This window comes from Cucurbita maxima, unplaced genomic scaffold (genome assembly GCF_002738345.1).
Source record: "Cucurbita maxima cultivar Rimu unplaced genomic scaffold, Cmax_1.0 Cma_Scf00002, whole genome shotgun sequence".
Taxonomy (NCBI): domain Eukaryota; kingdom Viridiplantae; phylum Streptophyta; class Magnoliopsida; order Cucurbitales; family Cucurbitaceae; genus Cucurbita; species Cucurbita maxima.
In genome coordinates, this window is record NW_019272018.1 from 5,892,955 (window position 1) to 5,905,505 (window position 12,551).

Sequence of the window (12,551 nt, forward strand, 5' to 3'; positions counted from 1 at the left end):
AAAAAAAAAAAAAAAAAAAAAAGAAAAGGCAAGAAGCATGAGACAAGAATGGACACCTTTGTTTCCATGTCGTGGGGTTGGGCTTAATAATTAGTTAAATACAAAAATTAATATGATAACTTTGACTTAAAACTATAAGATTAAAGAATATTAAAGTTAATTAATGAAACCCAATCATATTAATTTGTCACGTTCGTCAATATATATACTTTTTATTATATGGTTTTCAAATCTTAATTTGACTTATAAATAATACATTAAAAGACAAAATAAAAAATAAGGGAGATGAGTTCGTGTGATTCCAATATCTAGGGGGTTAAAATAAAGGGGAAAAGGGAGAGGGAGATGCAACACACAATCATATTATAATATTTTTATAAAGATGTGAAAACTTCTGTGTATCAAACACATTTAGAAATCGTGGAGTTGACAATGATACAGGTGAAATTGACAATATTTGATAGTGGTGACCTTGAGTCATTACAAATGGTATTAGAGTAAAACATCAAGCAGCGTGTCAACAAGAATGCTGACCCGTGAGGAATTAAATTAATTTTTAGAGGGATCGGAAAAAAATGACTTCTAAGTTTATTCGAGTTAGCGTTAGAATTTATCTTGTAACAGTATTTGCCAAAAGAAAAAGAAAAATAAAAGAAAAAAGATGAGCAATGTGTTTTTTTCTTTTATTGAGGTTGCAGATCTACAAATTAAAATTAATAAACGCGTGGCATCCGGAATCATGTGGCCGAAAAATCTCCCAGGGCGGGGCCCACTGAACTGAATCGACGGCGGGAGATGAAATCATTAAGCGAATCACCATCCAATGGTGGTTGGCGCAGCTTAGAATGGCGCGTCTCCAATTTCCAACCTACCCATCGTCTTCATCCCCGTCCTATGAATACTGAGCTCCAACTCCACTGCAACTCCTCTTTCTTCATTTCTCTTCAAATTCCTCAGTCTCTCTCTAGCCCACTCTAACTCGACGCGCTCTGCTTCTCTCACTTCTTCCCTTCTCTCTCTCTCTACTTCTTTTCCTCCTTCGGATCCTCCTTTCTGCGGAGGAGCTCGTCGTTTCAGGTCTCTCCTCCTCCTCTCTGTGTTTGTGTTGGTTAATGAGTTAGAATACTGCTTGTTTTACAACATTGGAGATGTTTTTGCGGTTTGGATTGCTGCTTTTGTGCTCCAATCTGCTGGAATTTTTTGCTTCTTTTTGAGATTACAATTACGGGTTTGGTTGTTGATGGAGGGTGTAGGGTTATGAGATTTTAGAGCCCTGGAACATGGTTAGAGTGTTGATTCACCAATTAACTTTTCTGAATGTGTTAATTGATTGAGAATATGACTTAATTTTCTATTCATTTCAGTTTTCCCCCAATTTTGAGTTCTCGAACATTTATCTGGTTGTTGTTTTCTTGGAGAGCCCTCTTTGAGCTTTGTGCTGTGCATGTTCACGTCTTTCTCAAATTTTTCTATGGGAGTAAATGAAGTCTTGATTTACACGTATAGAGAGTTTAAAATGGACTTTTCTTCTTCTGATCCTTCTTCCCCCGGCTGAAATAACAAGTTGACTGAGTTTTTTTTTTTTCTGTAGATCTTTGAACTGCTAGGAGGAATATCTGAGAGAATGAACAAGTGGGTTTATGAGCAGAATGCCATGGCTGCCTGCCAAGAGATGAGGATGGAATCTGTGGTTTGTCCAAAGCCACGTCGTTTGGTTCTGCAAACTCCATATGATAATGACCCCATCAGAGCTCATAGATGGCCCATCAGGTTCGTTAATCCCAATTTAAACTCGTTTTTGCCAGAATTAGAAAATTTCTGCTTTTGATTATATTGATTTGAACATGAATCTGTTGGGGAACAAGCTGCTGATATATGAATCTGCTTCCTTACAGCCACACCAAGACAGGAAATTCAAAAGCAGGAGCCGAGCTTCTGGATATGATCCTCACTAAGGTTCTTAACGACACTCTTTCTCTATCAATCTCAACCTGCAAAAACTTGGCTGTTTTATCTTCGATTGATTAAAGAGCTATGAGCAATGTTTTGAATAGGGTTGTACTTTATATTATAGGAAAGTTATGGTGAAACATATAGCCAGCAATTAGGAACATCTCCACCGTTCTTTTGGGGGTCTCCACCGAGCAGGGCATCCAACCCTCTAGTCCAAGATGAGCAATTTGGCAATAGAAACAATATGTACCAAGCCAGTGAAGGGCCACCATCTCCCTCAACCCGTAAAGGAGGTTGTGCCCGAATGAAATTCGGTCATCGACCTGCAGCAGTTCGAATCGAAGGATTCGACTGTCTGAATCGAGATGCTCGAAATTGCAGCATTTCTGCTGTGGCTTAAAGCCACAGAGCACCATATATATATAACCCAACCCCCCAAGGGAAGAAGGCAGGCTAAGTTTTTGAAGTGGAGGAAGGAGATTGAAACTGATGTTTTCCATTTTTCTTTTTCTTTTTGTTGTTTATTAGTGTGTAAAGTTGTACATAGTAGAGTCAATCAACTGCAGAATGGTTGTTCTTGCTGAGTCCGTTTGTTGTCGTCGTCGTCGTCGTTCATCAAAATCTCAAAGAGATGAGATATGTGTGTAATTAAAGTGACTAATGATGTTTTGGAGGAACTAATCCAGGAAATAAAGAAGAGAAATGCAGATTAGTTATTAATCCCTTTCCATTGTTCTTTGTTTCACTTAGTGACCAATATCAATAATACTCTGAGAGGTCAGTTTCAGAGTGTTTATTATTATATATACATAATATGGCTGCGTATGTATGTATGTATGTATGTATGGTGTTGTGGAGCCATTTTCCCATCCATTGAATGCCATTTTTTTTATACCTGTTTTTAGTTTTGGGCTGCATCAAAAAAAGCCCACAAGTTTTGGGTTCAAAGCAGCCCATTAATATTACTCTGTTTTTATTTAATAATATTTTTATTTTATATTTGTTTTGAATAAAATAAAAATGGGGGGCGCCTGGGTTTGGAATTAAAATTGGAAATATGGGAAATGGGACTCCACACTCTGGGCGCCCACTGGACTTGTCTTCCAACTGTGGACCCCACTCTCTTCACCTTCCCATTTTTTATTTTTATTTAAATACTTTTTTTAAATAAAAAATATTATAACTCATTCAACCCACGAAATTTTATGATTCCTTCCTTTAAATTCACACACTTTTGGCAAACAAAACTTTGACTTTTCTTCTTAATGGAAACCCAATTTTTATATTTTTATATTTTTAGATTTTTAAATATAATAGACTAATTTCAAACTTTCTAGGCAATATGGACTAAATTTAATCAAATGATCTAAAATTCGGAATTAAAACATATCTTTAACATTTTTTAAATAATAAATATTACATCATAATCATAGTTTTGAAAAGAAAAAAAAAATAATGTCTCATTTTATAACTATTTTATTTTTAAAAAATTGAAATCTATTTAGAATTTAAATATTTTTATTTAAAATCAAGTAATTATTAAAATTTATCTGAATAGTTATAATTAACGATTAGAGAAAGAAAACAAAAAGAAAAAAGGATGGAAAAGGAAATTTAATAATCCGACTAAGAATTGAGTATATAAAAAGAAGGGTGGGAATAAACAAATAATTAATGGTATCGGATGGAAGTGGTCAAAGAAAGTTTCCCAATGGTTAGCAAAAAACCAGAGAATCACCGAAACTGGAAAACTACCATTTTCTTGGAAAACCACCATTTTCTTGGAAAACCACTTGCGGCCATCATTACAAAAACAAAACCCCCCCTCGTTTCTTTCCCCATCTACATTTCTTCCATTTTCCACACACCTTCTTCTTCGTTGTTCATCCATCCATCACGCCATGCGTCTCAGCTGTAATGGATGCCGAGTTCTTCGCAAAGGCTGCAGTGAAAGCTGCTCCATCAGGCCTTGTCTTCAATGGATCAAAACCCCCCAATCCCAAGCCAATGCCACCTTCTTCCTCGCCAAATTCTACGGCCGAGCTGGCCTCCTTAACCTCATCAATGCCGGCCCCGATCACCTCCGCCCTGGTATTTCATCATATTCTACTCTCTTTCAATTACTCTGTTTTCATTGCTCTGTTTCACTTACCTAAGGCTGTTTTTTGTTTTTGGGGTGTTTCAGCGATTTTTAAATCTTTGCTATTCGAGGCGTGTGGGCGGATTGTGAACCCGATTTATGGGTCGGCCGGACTGTTGTGGTCCGGGAGCTGGCAGCTCTGTCAGGACGCCGTCGAAGCCGTTCTCAAAGGTGCACCGATTCTGCCTGTTTCTTCCGAGTCTGCGGCGTCGCACATGGGCCCACCGTTGAAGGGCTGCGACATCCGCCACGTTTCGAGACAACAAGGCTCCGCCCCTGATTCCGCGCTCCAGAAGATCAAAACGCGACGGCGGCTCAAGCGATCAGCGCCCAACAAGCCGATGCCGAAGGAGGAGCCGGTGGTGGTAACCGAGTTCGCATTCGACGACCCGACCCGAATTGTCTCGGAGCCCCGGTGTTTGATGTTCGAGCTGGATAGTTGGGTGGGCCATAAATCGCAGGAGAAGGACGGCAGCAGTGGCAGCAGCGACGAGGCCGAGTGTTTGTCGGTGGAGGGTTCTGCAGTTGAGCAGGTTGGTGACGTGGAGTTAGAACTTAGCTTGGGGTTATAGTGAAGAGTCGGATGCTGACGTGGCTGTAAGAAGGCAACGTGTAAAGAAGGATGGATGATTTGGGTTTTGATATTGTACAAAAGAAAATGAGTATTTTGTTCTCCTTAGGTATTAAATTAAAATTATTTATTAGATATGATGGCGGCGGCGGAGTTGATCTTCACGATTGTGTCACAGTCCACTTTGAGTATAAGTGCTCATAGCTAAATCAAAAGGATTCATCTCTAAGGATAGAGATACTTGTAAACACATGATTTTCACCCAATTAATTAAGGTGGACTCACTCTCAATGATCCTCGATAATACTTTTAGCAACGGTGGATAAAGAGAAGGAGGAGGAGCCAGCAGCGGAAGTGAGAATCGATGAGGCGGGGCCGGCGGTGGTGAAACGGCGTGGGAAGGGGAAGAAGTGACCGGTGATGAAGAATTGCCGGTCAGATCGAAATGAAGGCCGGCGACAAATCCCGACGTGGAAGAACAAGCACGAGGTCATTAAATAATTTGTCTTAATTTACAATTCTTTTTACTATTCTATTAATTGACAAGATAAATGTTTACACTGGTTTGGTATCTTCCAATACAAAATTAGTGAAGCAATTATTTAGAAATTAAAAACAGACTCATACTTAATTGAATTAATCTTCTCCTAATAGAAGACTGTTTAAATCTCATTCAATATAGTAGTTGATTTTGTTTAGAGTTGAGATAAAAGATGATAAAAATTGGGTTACACTCGGGTCCCCAAGGTCGAGATTGACCCATAAACTTGAGTTGAGTGTTAATTTGAGCAATTGAACCAAACAAATAAATAAGGTCTATTTTAACCCATTTTATCATCCACCAAAAGAAAAAACGCATGTAGACTTAAAAAACAACACATGGGATGATCGGCATTTTTTGTAGTTGATATAAATTCATAACTTTCACATGTTTGTCATTATTTAAAAATAAATTTAGACAAAATTTTAATTTCATCGATTTATATTTTAGAATATGAAAATAATTAAAAACGTGCCGGAATCGAAAACGTAATTGACTGTCTTTTATATTCTTGCATTTATCAAAGCACATGAAATGCTCGACTTTTTTTTTTTTTTCTTTTTGCTCTTTACATGATGTTGTAAAGCGACCTTATAATAAATAAAGGAAGAATATATATATTAAATACCACATAAAAATAAAAATATTAATTGAGGTGCAAATATGTAACATATATATATAAATATAAAAATATTGGTTGTTGTAAGCAATCCCAATTATAAGCCCTATTTTGTAAATCCCTAAATCCAGATTATCAATTATTAATTAACTAATTAGAGCATATATTAAAAATTAATAATCAGAGTAATGGTAGGGACTTTTGTAGCGTGCAGGTGGTTTAGAAAAGGTTGAAACGACGCATACTGGGCCCCCACCCATGTGATCTTAGGATTTTATTTCTGGTGTTTCGTACGCTAATGTTTGTGTGGGCCACCATTTTGTTTAGTCTCTATTTTGCTATAATATATATGTTTACAAAAATATTATTTTTATTAAGAATTATAAAATTCTATCCCGATCCTTCTTAGATATAAATATATTTTCAAGATACTAAATTAAAAAGTTTGATACATTTAAATCAACATTAAGGAGCTGATGGGGGAAGCTCACCGATTTGATGATTCAACGGCATCCGATCACGTGGTACATGATTCACGTGGCATTTGCAGGCGCTTCCACGAGGATTTAAGACCGACAAAGGTAGGCGTATTTTCATATGCCACGTGTCTAATTATCAGTGGCTGAATAACAGCAAATATCAAAAAATGCGATGAGTATCTAGAACGTTCTTTTGAACGGACGTCAAAAGCTGGATTTAAATTTACTTAAATTTTCAAACATTTTTGGTTTATATTATGCTACGGAATATCAATTTTCTCGTTTAACAATTAAAAGCAGCATTTATTTTTAAATTTGAAGTAAATTAAAATAAAATAAAAACTGTACGCGCCAAATGTGTGCAATTCCCGACTATTTAATGGCCAGATTTTGGCTCCTCCTCTACCCCGTCACCAACTCTCTTTCTCTCTGTAATTTACTTGGCTCTTGTCATTTTCATGCGATTTCTGGTTCTCTTTTTATCAGTTCCTCTGTAATGGAACCTTGCATTGATAGTAGGAAGCGAGTACGAGATGAATCGAATGAATCTCTATTCAATTTTGTCGGCTCCAAGATCCTCCGATTTGATTCCGCTGAATTCAATTTTGTCATCTCGCCGGATTTGGAGGATGCACCGGTTGACTCCGTTTCATCAGATGCAGAATCGATCGTTTCTAAACAGAGTGGAGCTATTCACTGCAGTGATTCAGGCCTGGACTCCTTTCAGCCACTCCCAATTCAGGAAGACCTACTGAAGATTCTCGACGAAGCCGACGTTTCCATAGATCGCGAATTGGCGATTCCAGATCTCGACTCTGTGATCAGTAGCTTCGAGAAGGAAATAAACGTCCCGGTGACTGTTGTTCAGCCTGAACTTGGATACCTTCTAGAAGCGTCGGACGACGAATTAGGGCTTCCGCCCGCCGCCTTGAAAGGGGAGATGGAGCCTGTTAATTTTGGGGGCAAATATTCAGGTAACGCCGGTATGAAAGGATTCTTAGGATTTGAGGATGAAGTTCCTAATTACTGTTGGCTCGAAAATTTGAGCAGTGAGATTGAATGGAATCGGAGGGAAGAAGAGGTGGCGGCGTTGGGTGGATTGTTGGATCATACTACGGACGGAGCGGTGGAGTTGCCGCCGTATCGATCGGAGACCATGTTCTGTTTATAGTATGATGTATGGTATGTATGGCATTGGAATGGGAAGAGATTTTCTCGGTTAAATTAAACTTAAAATCTGAATTGAGATAAATGTAGAAGTTAGTATGGAAGAAGCAGAGTTGAGATGGTGACATAAAGGCGACGGCATCATCTTATCATGCGCATGCCATGTTAGTGCTGCATGCCTCCCATTTTGTTGGACATCAACTTCAATGCACCAGTTATCTAATTATCTTTAAATAAATTAATTTTACATTTTTATTATTTATATTTAACTTACCATGCAAATCTAAATATATACTAATAAAGAAAGCAAATGCATAAATAAAATCTAGTAAACCAAAATCACCCCTAAATTATAAAAATAAATATTACTACTTTGTTTTTTCCCCAATTATTTATTTTATAATAGATTATTATTTTACAGCATGGTTAAGATTTAGGGACTCACCCTAAATCGAGAATATAGAGAGAGTAGAGAACATTTTTATTTTTGTGTTAGATAAATTAGACGAATGACATCAGTGTGTCATACCTTGAGCCGGGGTGGGGCTCGAGGAGATTGGATCTTGTGATATGACAGACAGGTAGAAAGAGAAGGCTTGGGTATGGGAGATAGGGAAGGAATGCCATGGTGCAGATCATTCTCGATCCCATATGATTATTATACATGTACACAAGAATGTAGTTTATTATGATTTTGTTGAAGTTATAATATAAAATTTAATGCGAAAGCTTAATTCTCATTATATTACAAGTTTTAAAGGCGTGCCATAACCATCGTTGTCATAATCATAATCAAAATACAACATAGTTAACCTATAATTAAGTATTTAAATAATAATTTATGGTATAATATTTAAAATGTATAAAAAAAATTGGGAATATTTTGATGGGAAATAAAGGTGTTGTTTATCTTATCCACATACTGATCACTTTCAATTATAACTTTTGGCATCATTGCTTCCATCTTTGCCCTTCATCATGTGAACAGTTACATGTATAGAAGAAGCTTCTTCCATTAACCATTCTCATGTAAAAGGGTAAAAATGTAAATTCATCATGAATTTTGAATATCTATTAATAATTAATTTAGCAGAATTAAAGAACAAGGGATTTCCAAAATCCCTTTGGAAAGTGGAATGAAGGGAAGGGGACAGGGTTGGTCCTCAAAATCAAGTGGGTCTCATTAGCACTTGATATTACTAAAACACCCCTCCCTCGCGCGCATTTCAAGTTTCCTCTTCCCTCTGTCCTCTGTACCTTTTCCTGAGAATCACATGTCGCTCCTTTCAATCTTCTCTGTACGCCATTTAAATTCTGCTTACCTCCTTTTTCCATGGAATTCTCATCTCTTTAGTTTCCACCTTTTCTTTCCGCTCAATCATGGTCGCCAAATACGGTTCGTTCAAGCATAGTTTTGCCGAGCGGAGGGAGAGGCTGCTTTCCGCCAAGGAATTCCCCGACCTAGCTTTTGGCGCCTTTCAAACCATTCAGGAAAACCCTTCTTCTTGTTCTCCCTTTCTCGGAATCTCCCGTCTCTGGAAATCAGCGAAGGATGTTGTTTACGAAGCTTGGCAGATGGGTGTATCCGACCCTAGGAAGATCGTTTTCTCTGCCAAGATGGGTCTCGCTTTGATGCTTATTTCTTTGTTGATCTTCTTCAAGCAGCCCGTTGAAGAGTTGAGCCGTTACTCTGTTTGGGCGATTCTCACTGTCGTCGTCGTCTTTGAGTTCAGCATAGGTACTGTGCGATTCTCACTGTTGCCTGGATTTAGATCACATTTACTAATGATTGCCATGGGCTGCTTGTTCTATGTCCTTCTGCTCTGATGTTGTTTTGAGTAATCTAAATATCGAACTCTTATGATTCTTTTATAAACACGGCTATATTAGAACAGGATGATTATTTTGTTTGCAGGAGCAACTCTGAGCAAAGGATTCAACCGTGGATTGGGCACTCTGTCAGCTGGTGGTCTTGCATTGGGAATGGCAGAATTATCAGTTCTTGCCGGAGACTGGGAGGAGGTTGTGGTGGTAATCAGTATTTTTATCACAGGATTCTTTGCTACTTATGCTAAGCTGTATCCCACAATGAAGCCTTATGAATATGGATTTCGGGTGTTCTTGCTAACGTATTGCTTCATAATGGTGTCGGGGTATAGAACTAGGGAGTTTATCCATACAGCTGTGACTCGATTCTTGCTCATTGCTCTTGGTGCTGGTGTTTGTTTGGTGGTTAACATATGCATTTACCCCATTTGGGCTGGTGAGGATCTGCACAATCTTGTTGTGAAAAATTTTGCAGGCGTTGCAGCATCCTTGGAAGGTTGGTTAGCAGCTTGTTGCTTGCGTTGGTAAAATTTTATTATCAAACCAAATCTCATTTCTTGCTCATTGTGTTGATAACTTCATTTAGGATGTGTTGATAACTACCTTAATTGTGTTGAGTACGAGAGAATACCTTCCAAAATCCTTACTTACCAAGCGTCTGATGATCCATTGTACAAAGGCTACCGGTCAGCTGTTGAATCTATGAGTCAAGAGGAATCTCTGGTGAGTTTTGTTGACACTATGCTGGTTTTCTTCGTGAAAATAAGAAATATAAATTGTTTATTCTTTGTTTTATCTCTTCTCTGAAGATGGGATTTGCAATCTGGGAACCGCCACATGGTCGTTACAAGATACTTAAATATCCATGGAAGAACTATGTTCAAGTAGCTGGTGCGCTGAGACATTGTGCATTTGCTGTCATGGCATTACATGGGTGTATACTTTCAGAAATACAGGTACTTTGGCTTTGATGCTCGAACTTCCCATTGAGCCATGGACTGTGCTAATAGCTAACATAAATATTCTTCTGGGTTACCTGGTTTTTTTTGATACATCGTGTGAGATCCTTCGTCGGTTGGAGAAGGAATGAAATATTCTTTATAAGCGTGTGAAAACCTCTTCCTAGTAGACGCGTTTTAAAACCGTGAGGCTGATGACGATATGTAACGGGCTAAAGCGGACAATATTCGCTAGCGGTGGCTTGAGTTGTTACAAATGGTGTCAGAGCCAGTCACTAGACGGTGTGCTAGCGAGGATGCTGGGTCCACAAGGGGGTGGATTGTGAGATCCCACATCAGTTGGAGAGAGGGGAACGAAACATTCCTTATAAGGGTGTGGAAATCTCTCCTTAGCAGACATGTTTTAGAACCGTGGGGCTGACGGTGATACGTAACGGTCTAAAGTGGACAATATCTATTAGCGGTGGCTTGGACGGTTACATATCGTATTGGCCAAATTTAGCATGCATCAATTCATTGTATGACTAATCTTTCGAACTTCCATTCATTTCTTTTGTATGATTGGCAGTTTCTGGTTGAGTGCAAACTTATTCTCTTTTCTTGTAACACCACAGACAGCTAGCGAGGGGCAGTATGAAGGATGCTTGGGATTCATCTCATTCTCTTTTTCAGCAGTTTCATTTGTTCATATATACAATTGCGGTGTCCTATTAATTCTATCTTCCCTCCATTGGTTTGGTCTTACCTTTCAATGGATATGCAGGCCCCAGCTGAAAGACGACAGGTATTTGGCAATGAGCTCCGGAGGGTAGGCTACGAAGGAGCTAAGGTCTTGCGTGAGCTTGGAAACAAGTTAAAGAGGATGGAAACATTAGATTCAGCATCCATACTTTCTGAGGTACATGATGCTGCAGAAGAGTTGCAAAAGAAGATCGATGCAAAATCCTATCTTCTTGTAAACTCAGAGAGCTGGGAAATCGGGAATCGTTCGGAGGACGTCGGACAGCCTCAAGAATTACTCAACTTGGACGACGAGGAAACCAGGTTTCGTGAGTACAGGTCCCTCAGTGAAGCTGTGCTGGATCTCAGGGCCTTCCCAGTCCCGAAAAGCAGCGATTACACCGTGTCATCGGACATGAACTCTATACATTCTGCTGCAGTACCCCCCACCAAAATGTTCAAGAAACTGGGATCATGGCCTGCACAGATTTCAGTCAAACCAAATGGAGTAATCCAAGAGGAGTCGAAAACATACGAAAATGCAAGTGCATTGTCACTAGCTACGTTCACATCTCTCCTGATTGAATTTGTAGCGAGGCTTCAAAACCTTGTTGACTCTTTCGACGAGTTAAGTGCGAAAGCTACGTTTAACGACCCCGTGGAATGGGAAAATTTGAAATCTCCCGGGTTTTGGAGGCGGTTCTGCAACTGTTTTAAGGTATAGATGTGTTGGATAACAGTGGTCGGGCAAAGATGTTGGGAGGATGAATCCTGATGAGTTAGCTACATAGTGAGGGTAGAAAATTTGATATGCAAAATAGATGTATTTGTAAAAGATCAATACAAATAGAAGTCTTCTCATTTCTCTTTAAGTTTTGCTTTCATTTGGGCTCACACATCATATTATCTTCTCTAGTGTCTTGCTCATCGTCTAGTTAATACATATATTTTCAATCAATAATAATCCGTTTTAAATGACCTTTTCAGGTTTGTTTGAAATGGTAAAACACAATAAATAAAATAGGGAAGTATATAGTAACAATAATAATGACATTGAGGTGTTGATAATCGTAAAGAAATTGATAAAATATTAAATAAAAGATATATATTTTAAGCTCTATATAAAAAAATTTGGAAACGACAGTCAAAAAGTCGTTGTAGTATAGTGGTAAGTATTCCCGCCTGTCACGCGGGTGACCCGGGTTCGATCCCCGGCAACGGCGTAATTTTTGCTTTCCGTTTCATTATTTTTAGAATTTTCAAATGTTAAGAATAATAAATGACGCTATCACAGGAAGACTTGGAAAATACTAAAGTCTTTCTTTTACAAAGGAATAAATAAATATTGTTTTTCTTATATCAGACAATGTTCTCGTAATCCAACTTTTACAAAACTGTCAGTAATGAAAAATGTTTAATACCAAACTATATATTTAAAAAATTAGACAGAGCAAGTGGAAAGTATACTAATAAAAAATTAAAAAAAAAAAAAAGAATTTAATACCAAACGGTGGAGAAAAAAACCTTAGTCACGGTACCTATGATCACGCAAAGGCATATATGACCTTTAGCGTC

General features: G+C 38.3%; 3 protein-coding genes and 1 non-coding gene across 4 annotated transcripts; all 4 read left to right on the plus strand.

The window, feature by feature from the left end:
- The first annotated feature begins 985 nt into the window (after positions 1–985).
- On the plus strand, positions 986–2,677 carry LOC111465166. The gene is made up of 4 exons (XM_023109480.1): positions 986–1,077; positions 1,592–1,770; positions 1,896–1,956; positions 2,075–2,677. Exons 2-4 carry the CDS (start codon positions 1,625–1,627, stop codon positions 2,351–2,353), a joined length of 486 nt encoding a protein of 161 aa, XP_022965248.1. The 5' UTR covers positions 986–1,077; positions 1,592–1,624; the 3' UTR covers positions 2,354–2,677.
- A 936-nt stretch (positions 2,678–3,613) lies between these two features.
- Positions 3,614–4,765, plus strand: LOC111498884 (LOB domain-containing protein 41-like). Its single transcript, XM_023150241.1, has 2 exons — positions 3,614–4,044; positions 4,139–4,765. The coding sequence occupies exons 1-2, from the start codon at positions 3,855–3,857 to the stop codon at positions 4,663–4,665; spliced, it is 717 nt and encodes a 238-aa protein (XP_023006009.1). The 5' UTR covers positions 3,614–3,854; the 3' UTR covers positions 4,666–4,765.
- Positions 4,766–8,714: 3,949 nt separating this feature from the next.
- On the plus strand, positions 8,715–11,845 carry LOC111465875 (aluminum-activated malate transporter 9-like). The gene is made up of 5 exons (XM_023110321.1): positions 8,715–9,208; positions 9,386–9,793; positions 9,884–10,020; positions 10,107–10,253; positions 11,020–11,845. Exons 1-5 carry the CDS (start codon positions 8,851–8,853, stop codon positions 11,698–11,700), a joined length of 1,731 nt encoding a protein of 576 aa, XP_022966089.1. The 5' UTR covers positions 8,715–8,850; the 3' UTR covers positions 11,701–11,845.
- A 282-nt stretch (positions 11,846–12,127) lies between these two features.
- On the plus strand, positions 12,128–12,199 carry TRNAD-GUC. Its single transcript has one exon. It is a non-coding gene; the product is annotated as a tRNA-Asp (tRNA).
- The last annotated feature ends 352 nt before the right edge of the window (positions 12,200–12,551 follow it).

Bases quoted from the DNA above. Each gene is read 5' to 3' on its own strand.
- LOC111465166 (XM_023109480.1), top strand. From the start codon at position 1,625: ATGAACAAGTGGGTTTATGAGCAGAATGCCATGGCTGCCTGCCAAGAG. The intron at 1,771-1,895 runs GTTCGTTAATCC...GCTTCCTTACAG, and splicing joins GCTCATAGATGGCCCATCAG to CCACACCAAGACAGGAAATT. The intron at 1,957-2,074 runs GTTCTTAACGAC...TTTATATTATAG, and splicing joins TGGATATGATCCTCACTAAG to GAAAGTTATGGTGAAACATA.
- LOC111498884 (XM_023150241.1), top strand. From the start codon at position 3,855: ATGCGTCTCAGCTGTAATGGATGCCGAGTTCTTCGCAAAGGCTGCAGT. The intron at 4,045-4,138 runs GTATTTCATCAT...GGGGTGTTTCAG, and splicing joins CCCCGATCACCTCCGCCCTG to CGATTTTTAAATCTTTGCTA.
- LOC111465875 (XM_023110321.1), top strand. From the start codon at position 8,851: ATGGTCGCCAAATACGGTTCGTTCAAGCATAGTTTTGCCGAGCGGAGG. The intron at 9,794-9,883 runs GTTGGTTAGCAG...AACTTCATTTAG, and splicing joins CGTTGCAGCATCCTTGGAAG to GATGTGTTGATAACTACCTT. The intron at 10,254-11,019 runs GTACTTTGGCTT...ATGGATATGCAG, and splicing joins GTATACTTTCAGAAATACAG to GCCCCAGCTGAAAGACGACA.